Here is a 17,408-nt window from a genome sequence, read left to right as displayed (position 1 = left end):
CAGGCAGCGCTGCGACCGCTGCCTTCAAGGCACCTAACCCTAACCTTAACCTTAACCTTAACCTTAACCTTAACCTTAACCCTAACCTTAACCTTAAACCTAACCTTAACCTTAACCTTAACCTTAACCCTAACCTTAACCTTAACCCTAACCATAACCAGTGCCTCCCAACGGTGCCTTCCAGGCAGCGTTGCCTGGAAGGCACCGTTGGGGGCAAAAAACACAGAAAAACACTTGGATTTCCACAGGCAGATAAAGATGGATTGATCTCCACTTTCAAGTATGGAGTGAAACCTTTCAAATTTACATATTATTTTTTTTAGTGATTTAGTCATATAAAATCTCTTCACATGGTTAACCTGAGGCACTTTTTTTCTTGTATTCCAACTGTTCCTACAAGACATCTAAGAGCTTCAAGTTTCAGGAGAGCTTAATCATAATTCCCTTAACTGTACAGGGGAAGAAGGCAAGTGGGGCTTTTTGAAATGCAAAATGGCTAATTCCTCTTACAAATAGACTCAAAGTCAAAACCGAGTTTGCTGAGCCACTTCTAATCCATGTCTTGTTGGGGAACTACACTGACTTCAATCTTTTAACATCAATCCATTTGGGGATATAAATTTAAGGACCAACATAGTAGAGAAAAAAACATTCATTACATCCTGCCTCTCTGTTAGAGAGACTCTATCGATCTATTTTACAGTGGGCTCTCCAGTGTGTTCATTTTTCTATTGTGCTGAACTGACAACAGAGGGGGAAGATCTCTAATGCACGTGTGGCTTATTGCCTGTAAAACTGGAAAACATCTCACTATCCAGATTCTGTTTGTGAGGGATCAACGTTTTTTTTTCAGTCCCTTCAAAGCTTCAACTGTTCTGCTCAGATAAAATGAGGTTAGAGGAGAGGACAGAGGGCAGGGAGGAGAAAAGCGGAATGGAGAGGAGGAATACGGAGAGAAAATATTAGGAGAGGAAACAAGGACAAGATTTTAAAAAAGGAAGGTTAGAGGAAAAAAAAGAGAGGAGAAGAAAATGAGAGGAGACAAGAGGGAAGGAGAGAGTATGAGAAATGAGGAGAAGAGGAGAAAAAACAAGGAAAGAGGATAGGAGAAGAAATTAGTACAGAGAGAGAGAACAATGATAGACGGGAAGATAAAAAGGAAGATGGATAGATAAAAGAAAGGTAAGGTGACAGGTTAGGAGAGCAGATGAAAGAAGGGAAGAAGAGAGGAGGAGGAGAGGAAAGAGGAATACAGGATAGGTGAGGAGAGTAGAGTAGAAGAGAGGAGAGGAGAGGGAACAAGGATAGGTGAGACTGATAATGAGAACGGGAGTGAAGAGAAAGGGAAAAGGAAAAAAAAGAAGACCTGGGAGGCGTAAAGCAAAGGAAGGAGCTGCAGCTTCGTTATCAGCGTGACTAAAAACACCTACCTGTAATCTGGAAGGTGATGGAGAGGAGAGGGGGGACACTAGGCTTCTGCTGTCTTTGGGTCTGACCTGCTACAATTACAAGGGAGATAGAGCTATTAGCTACGCACACACCAGGGAGACTGAAGCTCTATCACACACACACACACACACACACACACACACACACACACACACACACACACACACACACACACACACACACACACACACACACACACACACACACACACACACACACACAGTGACGGGAAACAGCACACAAGAGACAGGCCGAGACTAATGCAACAGCAACTGGGCCTCGTATCCTGGGCTTGTTTACAATTAAAAGCTTTAAGAGCAAGACTAAATCTGTCTTTTGTTATCTTTGGGCTGAAGATGAGTTTATTTGTTGTTCGTTGATTTTGTCAAAAGCCGCAATGTTGGTGATCATGTCATGTCATCAGTTGGAGATTTTGAAAGTAGTTTACAGTCTTTTTTTTAACTTAATAATAACAGACTTAAGTGAGGTCTTTCCAGGCATTTAAAGGAATAGTTTAACATTTTATGCTCATTTGCATTTTATTTCTTAGATTTAGGTGAAATGATGGATATTGCTGTCATGTGTCTGTGTTGAGTCACAGGAGCAGAAGTTAGGATGTCATAAGGTTAGCATAAACATTGAAAGCAGGGGAAACAGCTAGCATAGCTCTGTTCAAAATACACCTACCAACAGCGCTACATCAACATCAGTGTGTTGTTTTAGGAGGAGTTATGAGCTGGAATGCCTTGGCATAAAACAGCCAGGCTTAGTGACTGAGTGTAGCATCTCAAAGTCTTGTAAGGTTGCCAGGTTTGGTACTACTGTGCCTGTACAGACCATTCTGGCAGCCCAGTCTATAGCTGGAGACTGTGCACTAGGTGCACGAATAAACATTTGTTGGTCAAGAAATAGCTCAACAAGTTACATTTCTTTTCATGTACAGATTTAACAAACAACACATTGTGTAAATAAGATAAAATATGTTGGTACTGTAGGCATATGTTTGAAGCAGGTAAGCTGTTTCCCTTTGCTTCCAGTCATTATGCTAAGCTAGGCTACTAATATCCTGACTCGAGCTCTGAGTTTTTAATGCACAGACATGAGACTGATATCCATTTTCTCTTCCAATTCGCAGAAAGAAAATGCATTTAAAAATTTTTTAAACTATTTCTTTTATATCTTCTGTCACTTTACTTGCCCGCACTGTGATTTTCTAACCTGCAATGTCAGTATGAACTTGAGAATTTGAATAAAACACCTCCTAATACAGTATTAAGTATTATGGTACAGTATGGTACAGGTGAGAAAAATGCCAACTCCCACAGGGTTAGGAGAAGAGCTTCAGGGATCCATATGCTCCAGCTGAGCAAAAACCAAACCCAAAGTTACACAGTCTTAGCTGAGGAAGTGCTGGTTAATGTTACTTAGCCTGCGATACTGATCAAGGGTCAGATCAGAGCTACTCCCCCGTAAAGATTAAGGTGAAGGTTTAAGAGGTGGTAAGCTGATTCCAGATCTTGGCCTGAGGGTATCTTCCTCCGCTTTTGCATGCTGATATTTATCCATGAGAGAGGGGAGAAAGAGAGAACTGGTTGCTGCAAACTTTACTAAACCACTGTCTGCCTCTCTGTCTCAGTGGTGTGCTGTGGGGATTACCCCCCCAACAGAGGACAGAGAAATCCTGCGCCAAGAAGATAAGAACGTTATGCGTTTATGTGTGTGTACTGTAAAACTCACACACACAAGTCTAGCACATTCCTGCACAGCCAGACCTGGCAACGCCGCTCTCAACATGCTTGTATATATGAATCTTTAACTGTATCTTAACAGAGGTTATAGGCACCTTTAAGATAGATAGATAGATAGATAGAGAGCACATAGGAAGAACATTCAATCTCATCAAGTATACCTGAAACGTTCTAATATTATACAATATGCTTTGTCTGAACAGTGTCTGTCGATTGATTTAATCTTGGCTACCGGACTCATTATTCTTTGATAAGGGTCGATACACAGAGAATCAAAGGACTGCAGATCAATTTAAACTCTGAGAAATAATACTTTAGCACAGCAAATGCACTGCCAGCATTCCCTTCACAAGTCGTTCATCAAAAATTCATTCAACATCAAGATAGCTTTAGGTTAATAATAAAAGCAGAAGACGAAATATAAAAAAGAATAAAATGTAATTGAGCTCATTGCAGTTCTATATATATAAAAAAAGTTCTATATGAATAAAGTTAATTAAAGCCTAAAATGAACAAACTTGTAGGCAGCTTATATCTCCATACAGCCACAACTTCCACTAAACACCACCAGAATGGATAGACTGAGCTTAAAGCTCTTAGTTTGCGCTAGAGGAGCATCTCTCACGCGATCAGCACCGTTGGCCTCCATAAGCCTAGCCTTAACTAATGTCTTTAATACCCTCTTTAGGAGTGCAGCTTTGACTTTAAGCTGGCTTGACAAGTGTCAGAAATGGATGCCTTTGCACTTGTGACCAGTGACAAATCACAGCAGGACACAGGAGCAGAAAAATCCTTGTTCTAAATGACTCCCGGTTTGGTTTAAAAGCAGAGAATGGCAGCGGTTAGTCAGCTGTTTGGATGTTCAAACAGAAACTTTGAAGCTGACAATGTAGCCACAGTGGGATATTTGAAGACAGAAGATAAAAAGAACATGCTACAGTGACTATTAATGCAAATGCAGTATTGTATGCCATTGTATATTTGGGCATGAGTCAACATGTACTGTAGGCTTATGTCTGCTGCAAGCATTTGATGTGCAATTATCTGCTACAAATCCACCAAGGGAATGCAGATCTTACACACTGTGCGGGGGTTTGGAGAATGTAAGTTGTCATGTAATAGCGCTTGATCAAATTTATTTGAGTTACACTTGAGAGTACAACTATTTGTTTTTAGGCTGTGCTGCGTGGCATTGTACAATTTGACGTATGTAATAGTGGTGTTGACTTTGGTAACAGTATCGTAGGAAGAGGGTTGACAGCCTCGTGAGATCAATACAACTTAAATGTGCTACTGACAAAAAGGGATTTCCTTAACAAACTTGTGATATAAAAATCACAGAGGATAGTGAAGATATAGGAGAGCAGCAGACAAAAAAACAAGGGACTGAAATTAAAACACATGGAAAAACTGGCAGACAGACGTGGTGGATCATACATTTTCATTGGGTATGCCACATTGAAGAGCAGCATTTTGTAGCAGGGGAAGAACATGTTTTGATAAATGCTCTAACTAGTTTAGGAATCCCAACCTGTGACCTTCTAATAAATATAGATTGGCCGAAGCTTGACTGTCCTCAAGACCCTTTCAAAACCAGCTGCTGGTCGAAGAATTTCTGCATGATTATGCCTCCTTAAACATAAATAATACAAATATGTAAAAATGCATCCACATAAGAACATTACATATCTTTTAAAATAAAACAAAGTGTTGCTTCTTACCACTAGTGATAAATACAAATAAAGAACAAATACTAAAGATCTGAAGTTTTCAGGGGCTTGAACACTGTGCTAAGAGTCCACCTGGTTAATGCTACTTCTAAATGTGTGTTCAGATTGAACATACAGCACATTTTCTAGATGGTGTGATTGCACATTGAGTTGAGGGCTGAACAGATGCAAATTTGCTCTGGAGGGCACAAACTGAGGTGAAGATGCATCCTCACAGGTTGAGAAAGTTTCAGCTTGAGGAACAAATTTGAGCTTCTCACATTAATGAACGTACAGAAGAAGAAGAAAAAAAAAGGAGAGGAGGAAATAACTGAGTTCTTGGTTTTTAAGGCACGAGCACAGTCATAGCTTGTCAACTACAGCTTATGTCTGTACAGCTGGTACCCTTGCTGTTACAGGAAAATAAACACAGACTGCAAAAACACTCCAGCTGTCAATTTCATACAAATAATGCGAGGCAAAAAAAAGTCAATAAGAAGAGCTTGACGAATGACTTTTGGTCTGAGAGAATAAACTTCACTTCACATCCCATGGCTAAAAGTGGACTTTGTAAAGGAGATGTTCTGCACAATGTTAATAGCAACATCTTCAGGGGATTAATGACACAGAACTTTCTTTTTCTTTACCTTTGTCTTTTTCTCTGAGGTCGTTGAGGTATTTTAGAAGCTCAGCATTGGCCTGGACGCAATAAATTTCCCTGGTCTGCAGGCCTCCCCCACAGAGCCCTGTCAGGTTGCTACGCCGACGGTCCTGTTGGCTTAGCAACGGGTCGACCCGGCAGTCGCTCCACTCTGTGCTTCTCCAGGTGTAGCTACAGAGGAAGAAAACGTGGATGTTCTGTGTGGGTGTATCATAGTGTCAAAGTGCATCACATTTACAATCTCACTAACTATAGAACCTGTGTTGATTAGTAACAACCAATTTAGTCTTTCTTTTTTTCTTTAAAAGATGATGATCTGCATTTTTTCAGTTTACTGAAGTACAGCAAGCAAATAGTTTCAGGCATGAGGACAGTTTCCTCACCAGTTTAACCAATCATTTACCCAATCATTTACCCAACAGAAGAACACAGTGAAATGTGATTTTTGTATATAGTGATGGACATTTGTTTCATAATCCCAATTTATAGGCCTGTTATATAAATAAATAAATAAATGTATCTCTCAGAAAATCAAACACTCTCCAGGATGAGAGTATTAGTAATAATGTTGGCAATAGCAGTGTAAAGACAATATAGGATGAAACTGAGGCGATAAAGGCCATCTGTGAGCTTACCGTTTGAATCTATGTGTCTGTGAGAGTTTGAGGGAATCAAATATCGTTGTAGTCTCCCTCCATTCTCTACTTTGTGTCGGGCACCAGTACAATTTATAATTTATTAATCCCGCAAGGGGAAATTACAGTGTTTTCACTCTGTTGTTATTACACACAGGCCTGTATTACAGGATCAGCCTGGATCAGTACCTGTACATGCATTAATGGAGAGATGTCAGAGTGAGGGGGCTGCCCATGGAAAGGCACCCCGAGCAGTTGGGGGTTCGGTGCCTTGCTCAAGAGCAAGGCTGGAGAGGTGAACTAGCACCTCTCCAGCTACCAGTCCACCACAATACTTTGGTATGGTCATATGGGGACTTGAACCAGCAACCCTCCGGTTCCCAACCCAACTCCGTACTGACTGAGCTACTGACACACACACACACACACACACACACACACACACACACACACACACACACACACACACACACACACACACACACACACACACACACACACACACACACACACACACACACACACACACACACACACACACACACACACACACACACACACACACACACACACACACACACACACACACGCCACCCAAGAGAACAAATTAGCTTGGTGTTATGACTTAAGGGAAACCAACAACAAGCATGTGCAGCCTCAGCCAGGTTGAACACCAGACATTTACTGTATTGAGCCTGAGATTATTGGAACAAAGAAAGAATCCCTGCGGAGTGTTTTGTACTGTGGCAGGGTCTTAACAATGCTGTAACTGAGGAGGAGGGTATTATGACAATCTAACATGTGATTGTATCCCTCTGAAACGTGAGTGCCTGTCGAGTGCTTCGCTATGAAAAACACATCGACATTTCTCAGTCTCCGCTGTGCTCCTCGGCTCCCTCCCCCATCATCAGGAGAAACTCACGTGGCGCAGGGAGGCACGCCTTCACCCTGAGGTTCACACGTCTCAGACTCCTCCAGCGGCGTGCACCCCGCCCCCTTGCCCACCGGGAACTGGACCACCTTCCTGCTCCGAGTGCGATTGCCTATGGGAGACTCAGGGTCCACGCAGGTTTTGGAACAGGGACCCCACACGGCCCAGTCGGTCACCTGGCAGTCCTTGGGGAGGACGCAGGACTGGATGGTCAGCGGCAGGTCCCTCGGTAAGCACAGGCTGGGAAAGGATAAAGAGGAGGGGGACAGGAGGGAATGGAGGTTTGGTTATCAGATTGATCTGAATAGGACTACAAGAGGAGAACATCCCATAATTGTAACGGAGACCTTGTAGATTCACTCAGTCTCCAGGAAGTCACTGCTCCCGGCCAAGAAATAGTCAGACCCATGACCCTCCTGTGAAACCATAACTTGAGGTTTTTACATTGCGTTATTTGTACGGATTAAACAAACAAGATATATGGTGCTAATTAGTGCTTCGGAGGTGCTGGTAGGCACTTTAATCAGAGCTAAGCCAACTACTTTCCTCTGCTGCCAGTCTGTACGCTAAGCTAAGCTAAGGGGCTGCTGTCTGTAGCATTAAATTGGGCATACATATATCAATAGGTTTCAACAGGGCCCAATCTTTTCATCTAACTCTCTCGAAGAAAAAGAATAAGCGCATTTCCCAATATGTCAAACTATTTGATTGGGTTATAGTGATAAAGTTCATCCTCCGTAGTGTTTACAACCATCAACCACACCAAACGAAAATTGTTCTGCTGGGAAAAAAGACAATACAAAACCGAGAAAAGCAGCAAATATGAAGATGAAACCAGCATATGTTTGCCAGTTTTTCTTGATAAATCACTTTCTGTAAGCAAACAAGCCTTACAACTCTCCCAAGGTAGATCATTTTATCAGTTTGTTATTTTCTGGCATCAACTGGTCACAGATTTATATACATATTTACATATTTATGTTGAACAGACTCCTGCACTGTGCATCTTACTGACGCCTCATTACAGTGACGTTTAATCTTTCAGTTACCTCTCACTGCCATTTAAGTATCAATGTGCCAAGATGCCTTAAAGCCACGGTTTGAGGTTTGAACATGCGGAACAGATATCTGACACTACAGTGGTGTGCATACCTTCCCTTAAAACTATCTGCTCTTGACTGGTGTCACATTTTGTCATTAGCTACTCTCATTTGCATACACACTGACTGCATAATCAGTTTCACATTAGCAGTGAAACGGGAGTGCTGTGGCATGGTGTGTGTATCGTTAACTCTTAAGACAACCAAACCGACCTCGGATCAATCAGTCACACACATCTTTTGATCATCCAAATGGCATTTACAGTAGATGTAATGAATAACCAGTCCTCTCTTTGGGCCCCTTCCGAATCATTAGAAATTTGTTCTAACTAAAGCCGACTACTTTGTGTTACTCAGTCTGGATGTCTTCCCCCTTGAGGCACTACAGCTGACGAGCTATTAGTGCTAATTACAGCTCTGCTTCATTTAGAAACTTCTCATTTAGACGTTGCCACCACACTCCACCTCCAGCAACTCAGATTTTCGTTATAAATGAGGAAATGTATGAGCCAAGTATGTTTTTTTTTTCCTTTCTTTTCTTCCTTCAACCCCTGTGTCTTTGCAGATTAAAACACCTCTGAAGTCTTTGAAGAGGAACTGAAGCGACACTGTAAAAAATCTTAGTTTTGTTTTTCTGCCAAACACACTTGGTGTGCCGGCTGATTCTGCATCGGAGGGAAACAATGTGGAATTTATTCTGTGAATTTGATGCACTGAGGGTGATGGCTCGATTTCCTGTCTCAGATGAAACTTCTTGTGTTTTAAAAAGCCCCTAATGCAGCCAGTGACCCATTTCGGCTGCAACTAGATCCTTTGAGTCGTTTCCCCTTTGCTGTAGGAATGCCCGAGCATTTTTGTGGAGATTTCAAAGCTGCAAAAAAGAAGTCATTATTTCTTCATTTCAGTCATTGAGACAGAATGAGGACAAAATCATTCTCTATTTAAATAAGTGAGATGATGTGTAAAAAATGTCAATTTTTAAGTCTGTAGGTTTTACACAGTAACTGGCAACAATGGACTACAAGGGCCTTTAGACAAAATAAAAGCAGTCAGAAAGTTTCCATATTCCAACACATTACTTTTACTTGAACTGCCTTCATCAAAACAGAGTGCCAATGAAATGGCCTAAAAACATAATTCTATGTGGGTCAGGTGATTACAGAAGAAGCCTTTTAACGACTTTAGTGCCTTCAACAAAAAAGAAGCCCAAAAAGATGAAAAACAAAATGACAGCACCATGCGGGCATAATTCAGCATTAAATGCCATGATGTAATGTGATGCACCTCCTCCGTGGCACAGCCAAAATTTGCAAAGATCATGATGCAAACCTGATTAATAGGACACGAGCAGAGTTATGAGGAAGTCGCCTGTTTGGGATGAGTCAAGACCTATGGAGAAAGTAAAGGCTCGATGACAGATGTTCATCAAACAAAATTGGAAATGAAGTGAGCAAGATGTTCAGAGAGCGTCTGGCGAAGATATGACTGGGAAGTTCGTTCCACTTTTTCCAAAAGTGGCAAAAACAACTATGAATATTTTAGGACAAGAAATAAACAAGTCAAGGATTAATATTTATGCTCCTAAGGGCATGTGAGTTGTTTTCACGGTTCCTTTGAAATATTTGATCCCAGTCACTGCTGAGAGCGCTGCGCCAACAAAGCATTAATGAATAGATTTAGTACATAATTGATCAAATCTTGGAGAACACTGGCATGTGACAGATCTGGCTTGCTCTACTGACATTCTCATCGATTCTTTCCTAGAGATCCGAGACCTTGTGAATGCCCCATATCCAAGTTTCTAGGGAACAGCGATGACACTTTAGGTTACTGTCAGTCGAAGGAACAGAAAAATAGATGATGGATCTACAGAAATAGCTCTTCAGAAGAATCGCTGACTGAGTCACAGACATTAGAGGGTTAATACGAATAACAGAAAGAGAATTTTGTTGTTTGTTATGGTCATGAACAACAAAAGATTTGTACACCTTTTGTGAACACTGTACCAGATGCTATAAACATAGGTTTCTATTTTCAAGTGGTCAAACTTTCTTTTTTTTTTCTTTAGGATAAAATGAGTCTATATCCTTGATGTTCCACTTCCGGGATTGCTCCGGTGCCGCAGGATATTCCACCAGATGCGTGTATTTACTGTTTCCTGACGCTTTCTTTGTGTTGGAATTATAAATTTGGTGGATTAATGAGGACTATTGTTGACTTCTCCTCAGATCTCTGCAGGGTAAATTGAGACAGCTAGCTAGACTATCTATCTGTCCAATCTGAGTTTTCTCTTGTACGACAGTTTTGCAGTGGCTCTGTGCGGAGCTTAGCGCCGCCTGATTCTGATTGGTTTAAAGAAATGCCATTAAACCGGAGCACGTTTTATGCTATGTGGAGTAGCCAAACCCTCCTTCAGCGCGCTTTGGAGGAGGGTCTGGCAAAGCAAGACTAGGATAAAGTAAGTCAATATTTAAAATGTTACATATACAGTCTACAAAGCTATGCCGTCTGTAAAGGTTTGTAATGAGTAATAGGTTTTGTATTCCCTCCTCAATTTTGGTTATACCTAGAATCAAAATAAAATTTTAAAAAGGCCAAACTCTGTAGGGCCCTTCTTTGAAAAGCTAAATAGTCCACAAATCATAGTTTAGGGGTTCATTCAAAAGTCAAAATAGTATCTAATTGCATCTGCCTCGTTTTTTTCTGAAAATCAGAGGGTGGTGATTATGTAGATGAAGCTGTTTGGTAACTGCAGAAAAAAGGCAGAAAAAGAATAACTTTCCCTTTAGCAGTTTAGGTAGCAATAAAAGTTTAAGTAGCTAGCCAGCTATCCATAAACTGACACAAACACATGGATGACATGCATGGATTGGTTTTGCTAGTCTTCCCAGACTCTCACTTTCATCGCTCCATAGCTCTTCCACTGCTCTTCCACCCACACAAATCAGATAAACGCTCAAACAGCTTAATACGTCTTTTGGAATGACCACGTGTTGAAATAGCTAGAGTTGCTTTCGTCCTGGTGCTTTTATGAAAACAGGTGAAAAACTGAGTAATTTTCATATCTTTTTGATGTCACTTCAGATGCAATTACAACAGGGAGCAGAAGAAAGAAACTGCACGCTTACTTCTATGCATACTGATTTAATTATACCATGAGGAGAATGATTACAGATGTGTTTTGAAGATATGGATGCATGTAAACCTTTTCAATATGTGTCTCAAACCCGTGGGAAGATGGATTTAAAGCTTTAGGGCCCTATTTTAACGATCTGAAACGCAAGTATCAAACGTGAAACACAAGTAGCTTTGTGGGCGGATCTCGGGTGCTGTTGCTATGATACCGGTGGGATAAATGACTCTTGCGCCCGACGCAAATCTAAAATGGGTTGGTCTGAAGTAGCTAGGTGTGGTTTGGGCGTAACGTGCAATAAACCAATCAGAGCGTCATCTCACATTCCCTTTAAGAGCAGGCGCGCTTGTTCCATGGCCGATTGCTATTATGACGGCGGATTTGCCTGGCGCACGCCAGCGGGAGCTGTCTGAGATGCGGCAAAGTGCGCATCTCCTCAAGTCTGGAGAGGATTGCTGCAGCCATGGAGCGTGGGCCTCCAAACGCACTACCTGCTCCTGTTGTGTCCCTTCCTCCTCCCCCCCACTCCATCTCCATTCACCCGCTCCACCAGGAGCACATCGCGCATTGCCACTCCAGGACCATATTCCGCCGAAGTGTCCAATCCCGCCGTAGTTCAACATCACGTCTCCTTAAGTCCTCTAATATTTCCTCATTTATGTCATCAACACATCCATGATTCATGGAAATGTGTAAATCACAACAAGCCACAAAGAATGCTGCGACTTTTTGAGGACTGTACTGTAAAGTTCCTCCTGATCTATCCAAACACCTGAAGGGCATTTTCAGTAATATTTTTCTTTGTAATTATGTATGGTTTGCAAAAATGGGAACTGCTGCGTCCGTGTAGATGAGAGAAGCAAAGTGCGCGTTGTGCACACGATCTATTATGGCCAAGCATGCGCCCCTAAAATAGCATCTGACTAACGTGCTACTGACTGACTAGCGCCACTGACTTTAGACCAGGTTTTTCCTGGTCCTGAAACTGCAAAATAGCACCAGGGAACGTTTGAGCTGGAACACGCCTCCTCTTTTCGCTGAACCGCCCCCGGGAGCGCAAATACATTCCCTAATTTTCCGACGTGCGTCCGTCAAGTGCAAAATAGGAATTAAACATGCATCGATGTACAAAGGCAATTGCGCTGAGTGCAAGATAGGGCCCTTAGGGCGTAACTTCTTTGAAATTAATAAACGTCCATTAAATTTAAGCCATTGTCAAATGAGTTGCTACAAAGCTAATTAAGACTCCACACAAATCTCTCTGTATTTCTCAGTATGGTTGTCTTTAGAACATGGTGTCTTCCGTTGACTTTTCCACGCAGAACCTCAAGTGAAGATAATTACCTCTTCTGAAGAGTCCATCATGTTTTTTTAATCATCTGTGTCCTCCTTAGCTACTAGCAACTGCTTGGGGGAGGGGTTGGGGCGATCACGTAAGACTTGTATAATGTGGATGCGCCGACAGTTTTGTTGTCATTACTTCCTCGTGGGGGTGACAGAAACTACGCACTATAGCTTTACTGACCACATTTCAAACACTTGGCTTTGTTGATATTGGAAAACTATCTAATCCTTCTAAGATACTGTACATGACATGGTAATGAGTGACAACACCAATTAACCAGTCAGTAAAAATATATCTTGAGGGACTTTATTTTTGTATTTTTAAGACCTACTGTAACTCCTAATTTCCACTGTTTGCGGATTGGCTGCGGAACGGCTCCGTTGCGTATCGGCTCCGTGCTCTGCCGTCCATCCGTTCTCTTAATACATCCATGGTCAATACCCACCAGGTCCGGATTTGTTACGGAACGGCTGCGGCCATGACTGACAGCAGAGCACGAGGACCCGCGAGATCTTGCGAATTCACGTAGAATAGAACCACAAACCAACAACAGTTTGTTTCCATCCAGTGCTGTGTTTTCACAGTGTAGTGCAGGGAAATATGATCCAGCGTGAGCACGGTGTATTTTATTTTGAAAATTAACCGGAGCTGCGGAGCTCTACAACTTTCTTTAAAGTAAAATGTGTAATATGCATTTTAGGCAGAGACTTCTGCTAAGAAATGATTGGGAATTGAGAGCCATTTCATGATGTCATTTTCAGTGACTTTTCAGCTCACAGCAATAATAATGTCAAGGCCAGAGGTTAGATCCCACATGGGTTTACCAACACTATAAATGGAGGCACTCATAGATTTGGATAATATGGATGGTAAATGGTAAATGGATTGCATTAATATAGCGCTTTTAAACATTACCGGACAAAGCGCTTTACAATTTGCCTCTCATTCACCCATTCACACACACTTTCAGACACCGATAGCGGCCTACTTATCCGGAGCAACTTGGGGTTCAGTGTCTCGCTCAAGGACTTCGACATATGGACAGGAGCCGGAGATTGAACCACTTACCATGTGATTGTTGGACAACCAGCTTTACCTTCTGAGCCTCCCGATAGTAGCGCGCACTGAAGGCAAAATTCAATTGCCTATTCAAGTGATGATCTTTTATATGATGCTTTTCAAAATCACAGATTGTTTTATCGGTCATTCTGGAAAACTTACCACATCAGTTCACCAAAATCACACAGAAAAAGAACGGTTTAATGTAGCTACTGAAGTTTTGAGATGGAAGTTCTCAAAACCCAAACTATCTGCATGAATCGACAATGCTCATGGTTAGTGTATTTTTTTTCTCGTTTAAGAGTCATGTTTGTAAGGTAAAGCTGAAAAGATGTAGGTAAAGAGAGAAAGAAGATTCACACTTGATTTGTTCACTTTGCTTATAAAATATCATAACACATCCATTCAAGACCACAGGACTGAACTCAGAAAAGGCCCTTATTTTGAAAAGCAACACATAAAGTCCTGGCAAAGATTGATGTTGTGTCATAAAATTGCTTTGCCACTTCCATCCTCAGAAGTTGACATCAAATACAGTGCGGTAAGTTGTGTTTCACTGCTCTGACAGCAAAGCAGTGACAAACACACAGCCGATAAACATCCTTCGCTACGTGTCACCTTCTGACAGGAAGAAAAAAAAAGATTGAGGAGGACAAATTTGGAATTATGTAACGCACTGACTTAAAAATCACCACACCTAAATGCCAAAGGTACATGGAAATATGAGGAGCAGTTCATTTTCTGACAACAATAAATAAGTGGATAGAAATACTGTCAATAAATACAAAGAAAACATGAAATTAGGCAGAGATAGAGATTAAATAGATCTCTCTACCTCTGCTGCCTGTAAGATAATCGCCTTATAAAAATGAGACAAAACACAACAGTGTTTATCACTGAGCTATAATTCTGACAGATCTTTCACTATTGTCTAAGCAAGAAAATTAAAAGGTGCATATGATAGTGTTAGGAAAACAGGTCAATTTTACTCCGTCACATTAATGTGAAAATGTTGCCACTCACTTGCGTCCCACAGCGCTCCCATTCCGGTGTACGCAGGTCACGTCCCGAGTCTGGTAGCCCACCTGGATGTCCCAGAATGGACTCTCTTGCCGATTGAGGCGGTTCCGGGTTCGTTTCTTCTGGATAAGCTCCCTAGTCTCTGGATCTTTGACTCCTGCTCTCTCCCTGAGCCCCTGGCCTTTACCTTTTCGGCGCTTAACTTGGCGTGCCGTCCGAGTCTGTGGGAGGGCACAAGGGCTCCACGGTCCAACCCTGAGATTGTACATGCCCTCTGGACCTGTGCAAGGCCCTGGTTTACAAGACTGGAACTCAGTTAGGTTGGGACAAACCGCGCCTCCAAAAAGTGGAGGAACCAGGACACTACGGACCCTGTTCCTGAGGCCTGTTCCACACGTTTTGGAGCAGGACGTCCATGGAGAATACTCGGAAACCACACAATCCTGAGGGCAAGGGATCAAACACGCCTGCTCCAGGCGAGGCTTGGGCTCAAAGTACTCACAGATGGCATCCTCTGCTGGAGACCCGTCTGATTTGAGTATGCAGCCCACCTCCCGGGTCTGAATGCCCTCTTCGCCTCCACTGCATGTGAACGGCCGTGAGGCCCATAAGGTCCTTGCTGAAACTGGCACGCACACATTCCAGGCACCCAATTGCCAGTCATAAAGGTCCTTGTGCCAGTCACACACACGGAAACAGTTCCTCTGGTTGGAAGGACGCTGGCCCTGGTCACAGTTGGTGTGAAGCGTTGTCCAGCCTTCCACATGGGCACACCAGACTGCCCGGCTTTGGCTGCCACCCGGGCCACAGTCACTGCCCATGCATCTTCCCCATGGACCTGGGAAACAAATGAACAGTCTCAAATTACAATTTGTAACATATGGAACAATAAACCTTCTAGCTTCAGAAGTAACTCCAAGAAGAACAGTCTGTTGTACAGTAAGAGACCTCAAGAGTAAATTGCTTTATCACATGACAAAACACAATCAAGATACTGCTCAGAAAAAGCGGAAAGATAATAGTTCTTATTTTAGTCCAACTTTATGGTTGGAAATCGGAATAATGATGCTCCTCAGATTGGACAAGCTAAGAAATTGCATCAAGATGTACTGTTTGGTTATGAATAATTTTAAAATAAAACAAGACCTCATTGCACAGGCAGTGACTTGATTTGAAATTACATTAGTAACACTCAAGGATTCCATTTGAAAGCTCTTGTGCGCCTTTAAAACAGAAATCCACATTATGCAAGCATTAATTAGTCAAACATTTCAAACCTCAAAACTTCTAATGTAAAAGGAAGACTGAGACAGTTTACTTGAGCTTGACAACTGTGGAAAAGCCTATAATGCATTTTCAAGGATGACACAATAAATTCACAGACTTCTCTAATGTGGTCCTTGATGTAAATGTGTTGAAAAGCCGTTGGCAGCCCACAGCAGAGCATGCGTGAGTGCAAAAACTATGTCATATTCAATAAAACAATATGTCACCTTGTTTTGCGCTACATTTGGGTCAATTATTGGTGCATGATAGAAACAGTCTGAGTGCTACAGGGGTGGAGACTAGCAATGATTGAATACAATGTGCAACAGTGGAGATTATTGGTGATCAAAGGAAAGTGTCTGAAAGCCAATTTACAGGGGCCGGGAGTAATTTGTCGCATTTATCAAACTCTATTGGCAACCAGCAGGAATTGCCACAAACATCAATAAAACTTATTTGTCTGTACACAAGTCCCTGGCAAAGCCTCACCTTATCCTCTCTTAATTAATTGCAGTAGAGATCCAGTAAACAGTCCTACAACAGGACTGGGTGTAGAGGTTATAATCATACATCATAATACATAAAATACATTTGTACAAATTACTAGCAATGCTTCAAGAATAGGGCTTTTTACAGTAGCCTTAAATGAAAAGGCTGGAAATGTTTTTTTTACAGTCAACAAAACCTGTGAAAAGAACAAAACCAACAATGAATTGATCATACTAACAAGTAACAAGTATTTTGTGTGTGTGTGTGTGTGTGTGTGTGTGTGTGTGTGTGTGTGTGTGCGTGCACGTGGCCAAAGTCTTTTGTAGCTTATTTTTCTGTGTCATAGAGCTCTATTGTTGTCCAAAAATAAATTAAAAGTACATCAGTGAGCCACACTGTTGCACTGGGTGACATGTTTCTACTGCACCAAATCTATAATAATCTGCTTCTGAAAGTAGTCCACAACAGATTTGCATAACATTTGCTAAACATATTTTGTTATTAAATAATTAACTTCTTCATCAGAGATCAGTGGGTTCCTACATCAAAAAGTATCAAAAAATTAACTAAAACATATGTTTTGGTCTTTTACTTGAATTTGCTGAAAATTATAATAATATAATATGATAGAGAGTAGCACCAGCATTATCCTTCAACAGCTGAAATGTTTTGCTGCTTGTTCATAACATGCTCCTCATGTATTGTTATATTCATCAACAACCCTCTCAAGCCCAAGCTTTGTTTAGTTGGTTTTGGGTTTATTTATTAGTCCTTAGGTATACCTCTCTGGTATTAAAAACTAGACAGCTCCAAAACACATCTGCTCTGCTCACTTGGTTAAAAACAAACTTCCTAGGTGCTAT

General features: G+C 41.7%; 1 protein-coding gene across 1 annotated transcript in view; it reads right to left on the bottom strand.

Moving 5' to 3' along the window:
- thsd7ab (thrombospondin, type I, domain containing 7Ab) overlaps window positions 1–17,408 on the bottom strand; it is a 141,091-nt gene that overhangs the window by 81,773 nt on the left and 41,910 nt on the right. Inside the window, exons 2-5 of the mRNA XM_028579871.1 lie at window positions 14,794–15,628; window positions 7,125–7,373; window positions 5,554–5,738; window positions 1,431–1,499 (exon numbers count right to left, since the gene is read on the bottom strand). Coding sequence (XP_028435672.1) covers window positions 1,431–1,499; window positions 5,554–5,738; window positions 7,125–7,373; window positions 14,794–15,628 — 1,338 coding nt within the window. The remainder of the gene's footprint in view (window positions 1–1,430; window positions 1,500–5,553; window positions 5,739–7,124; window positions 7,374–14,793; window positions 15,629–17,408) is intronic.

Source organism: Perca flavescens, chromosome 6 (genome assembly GCF_004354835.1).
Source record: "Perca flavescens isolate YP-PL-M2 chromosome 6, PFLA_1.0, whole genome shotgun sequence".
In the NCBI taxonomy this organism is placed as follows: domain Eukaryota; kingdom Metazoa; phylum Chordata; class Actinopteri; order Perciformes; family Percidae; genus Perca; species Perca flavescens.
This window is presented reverse-complemented; position numbering and strand designations above follow the sequence as displayed.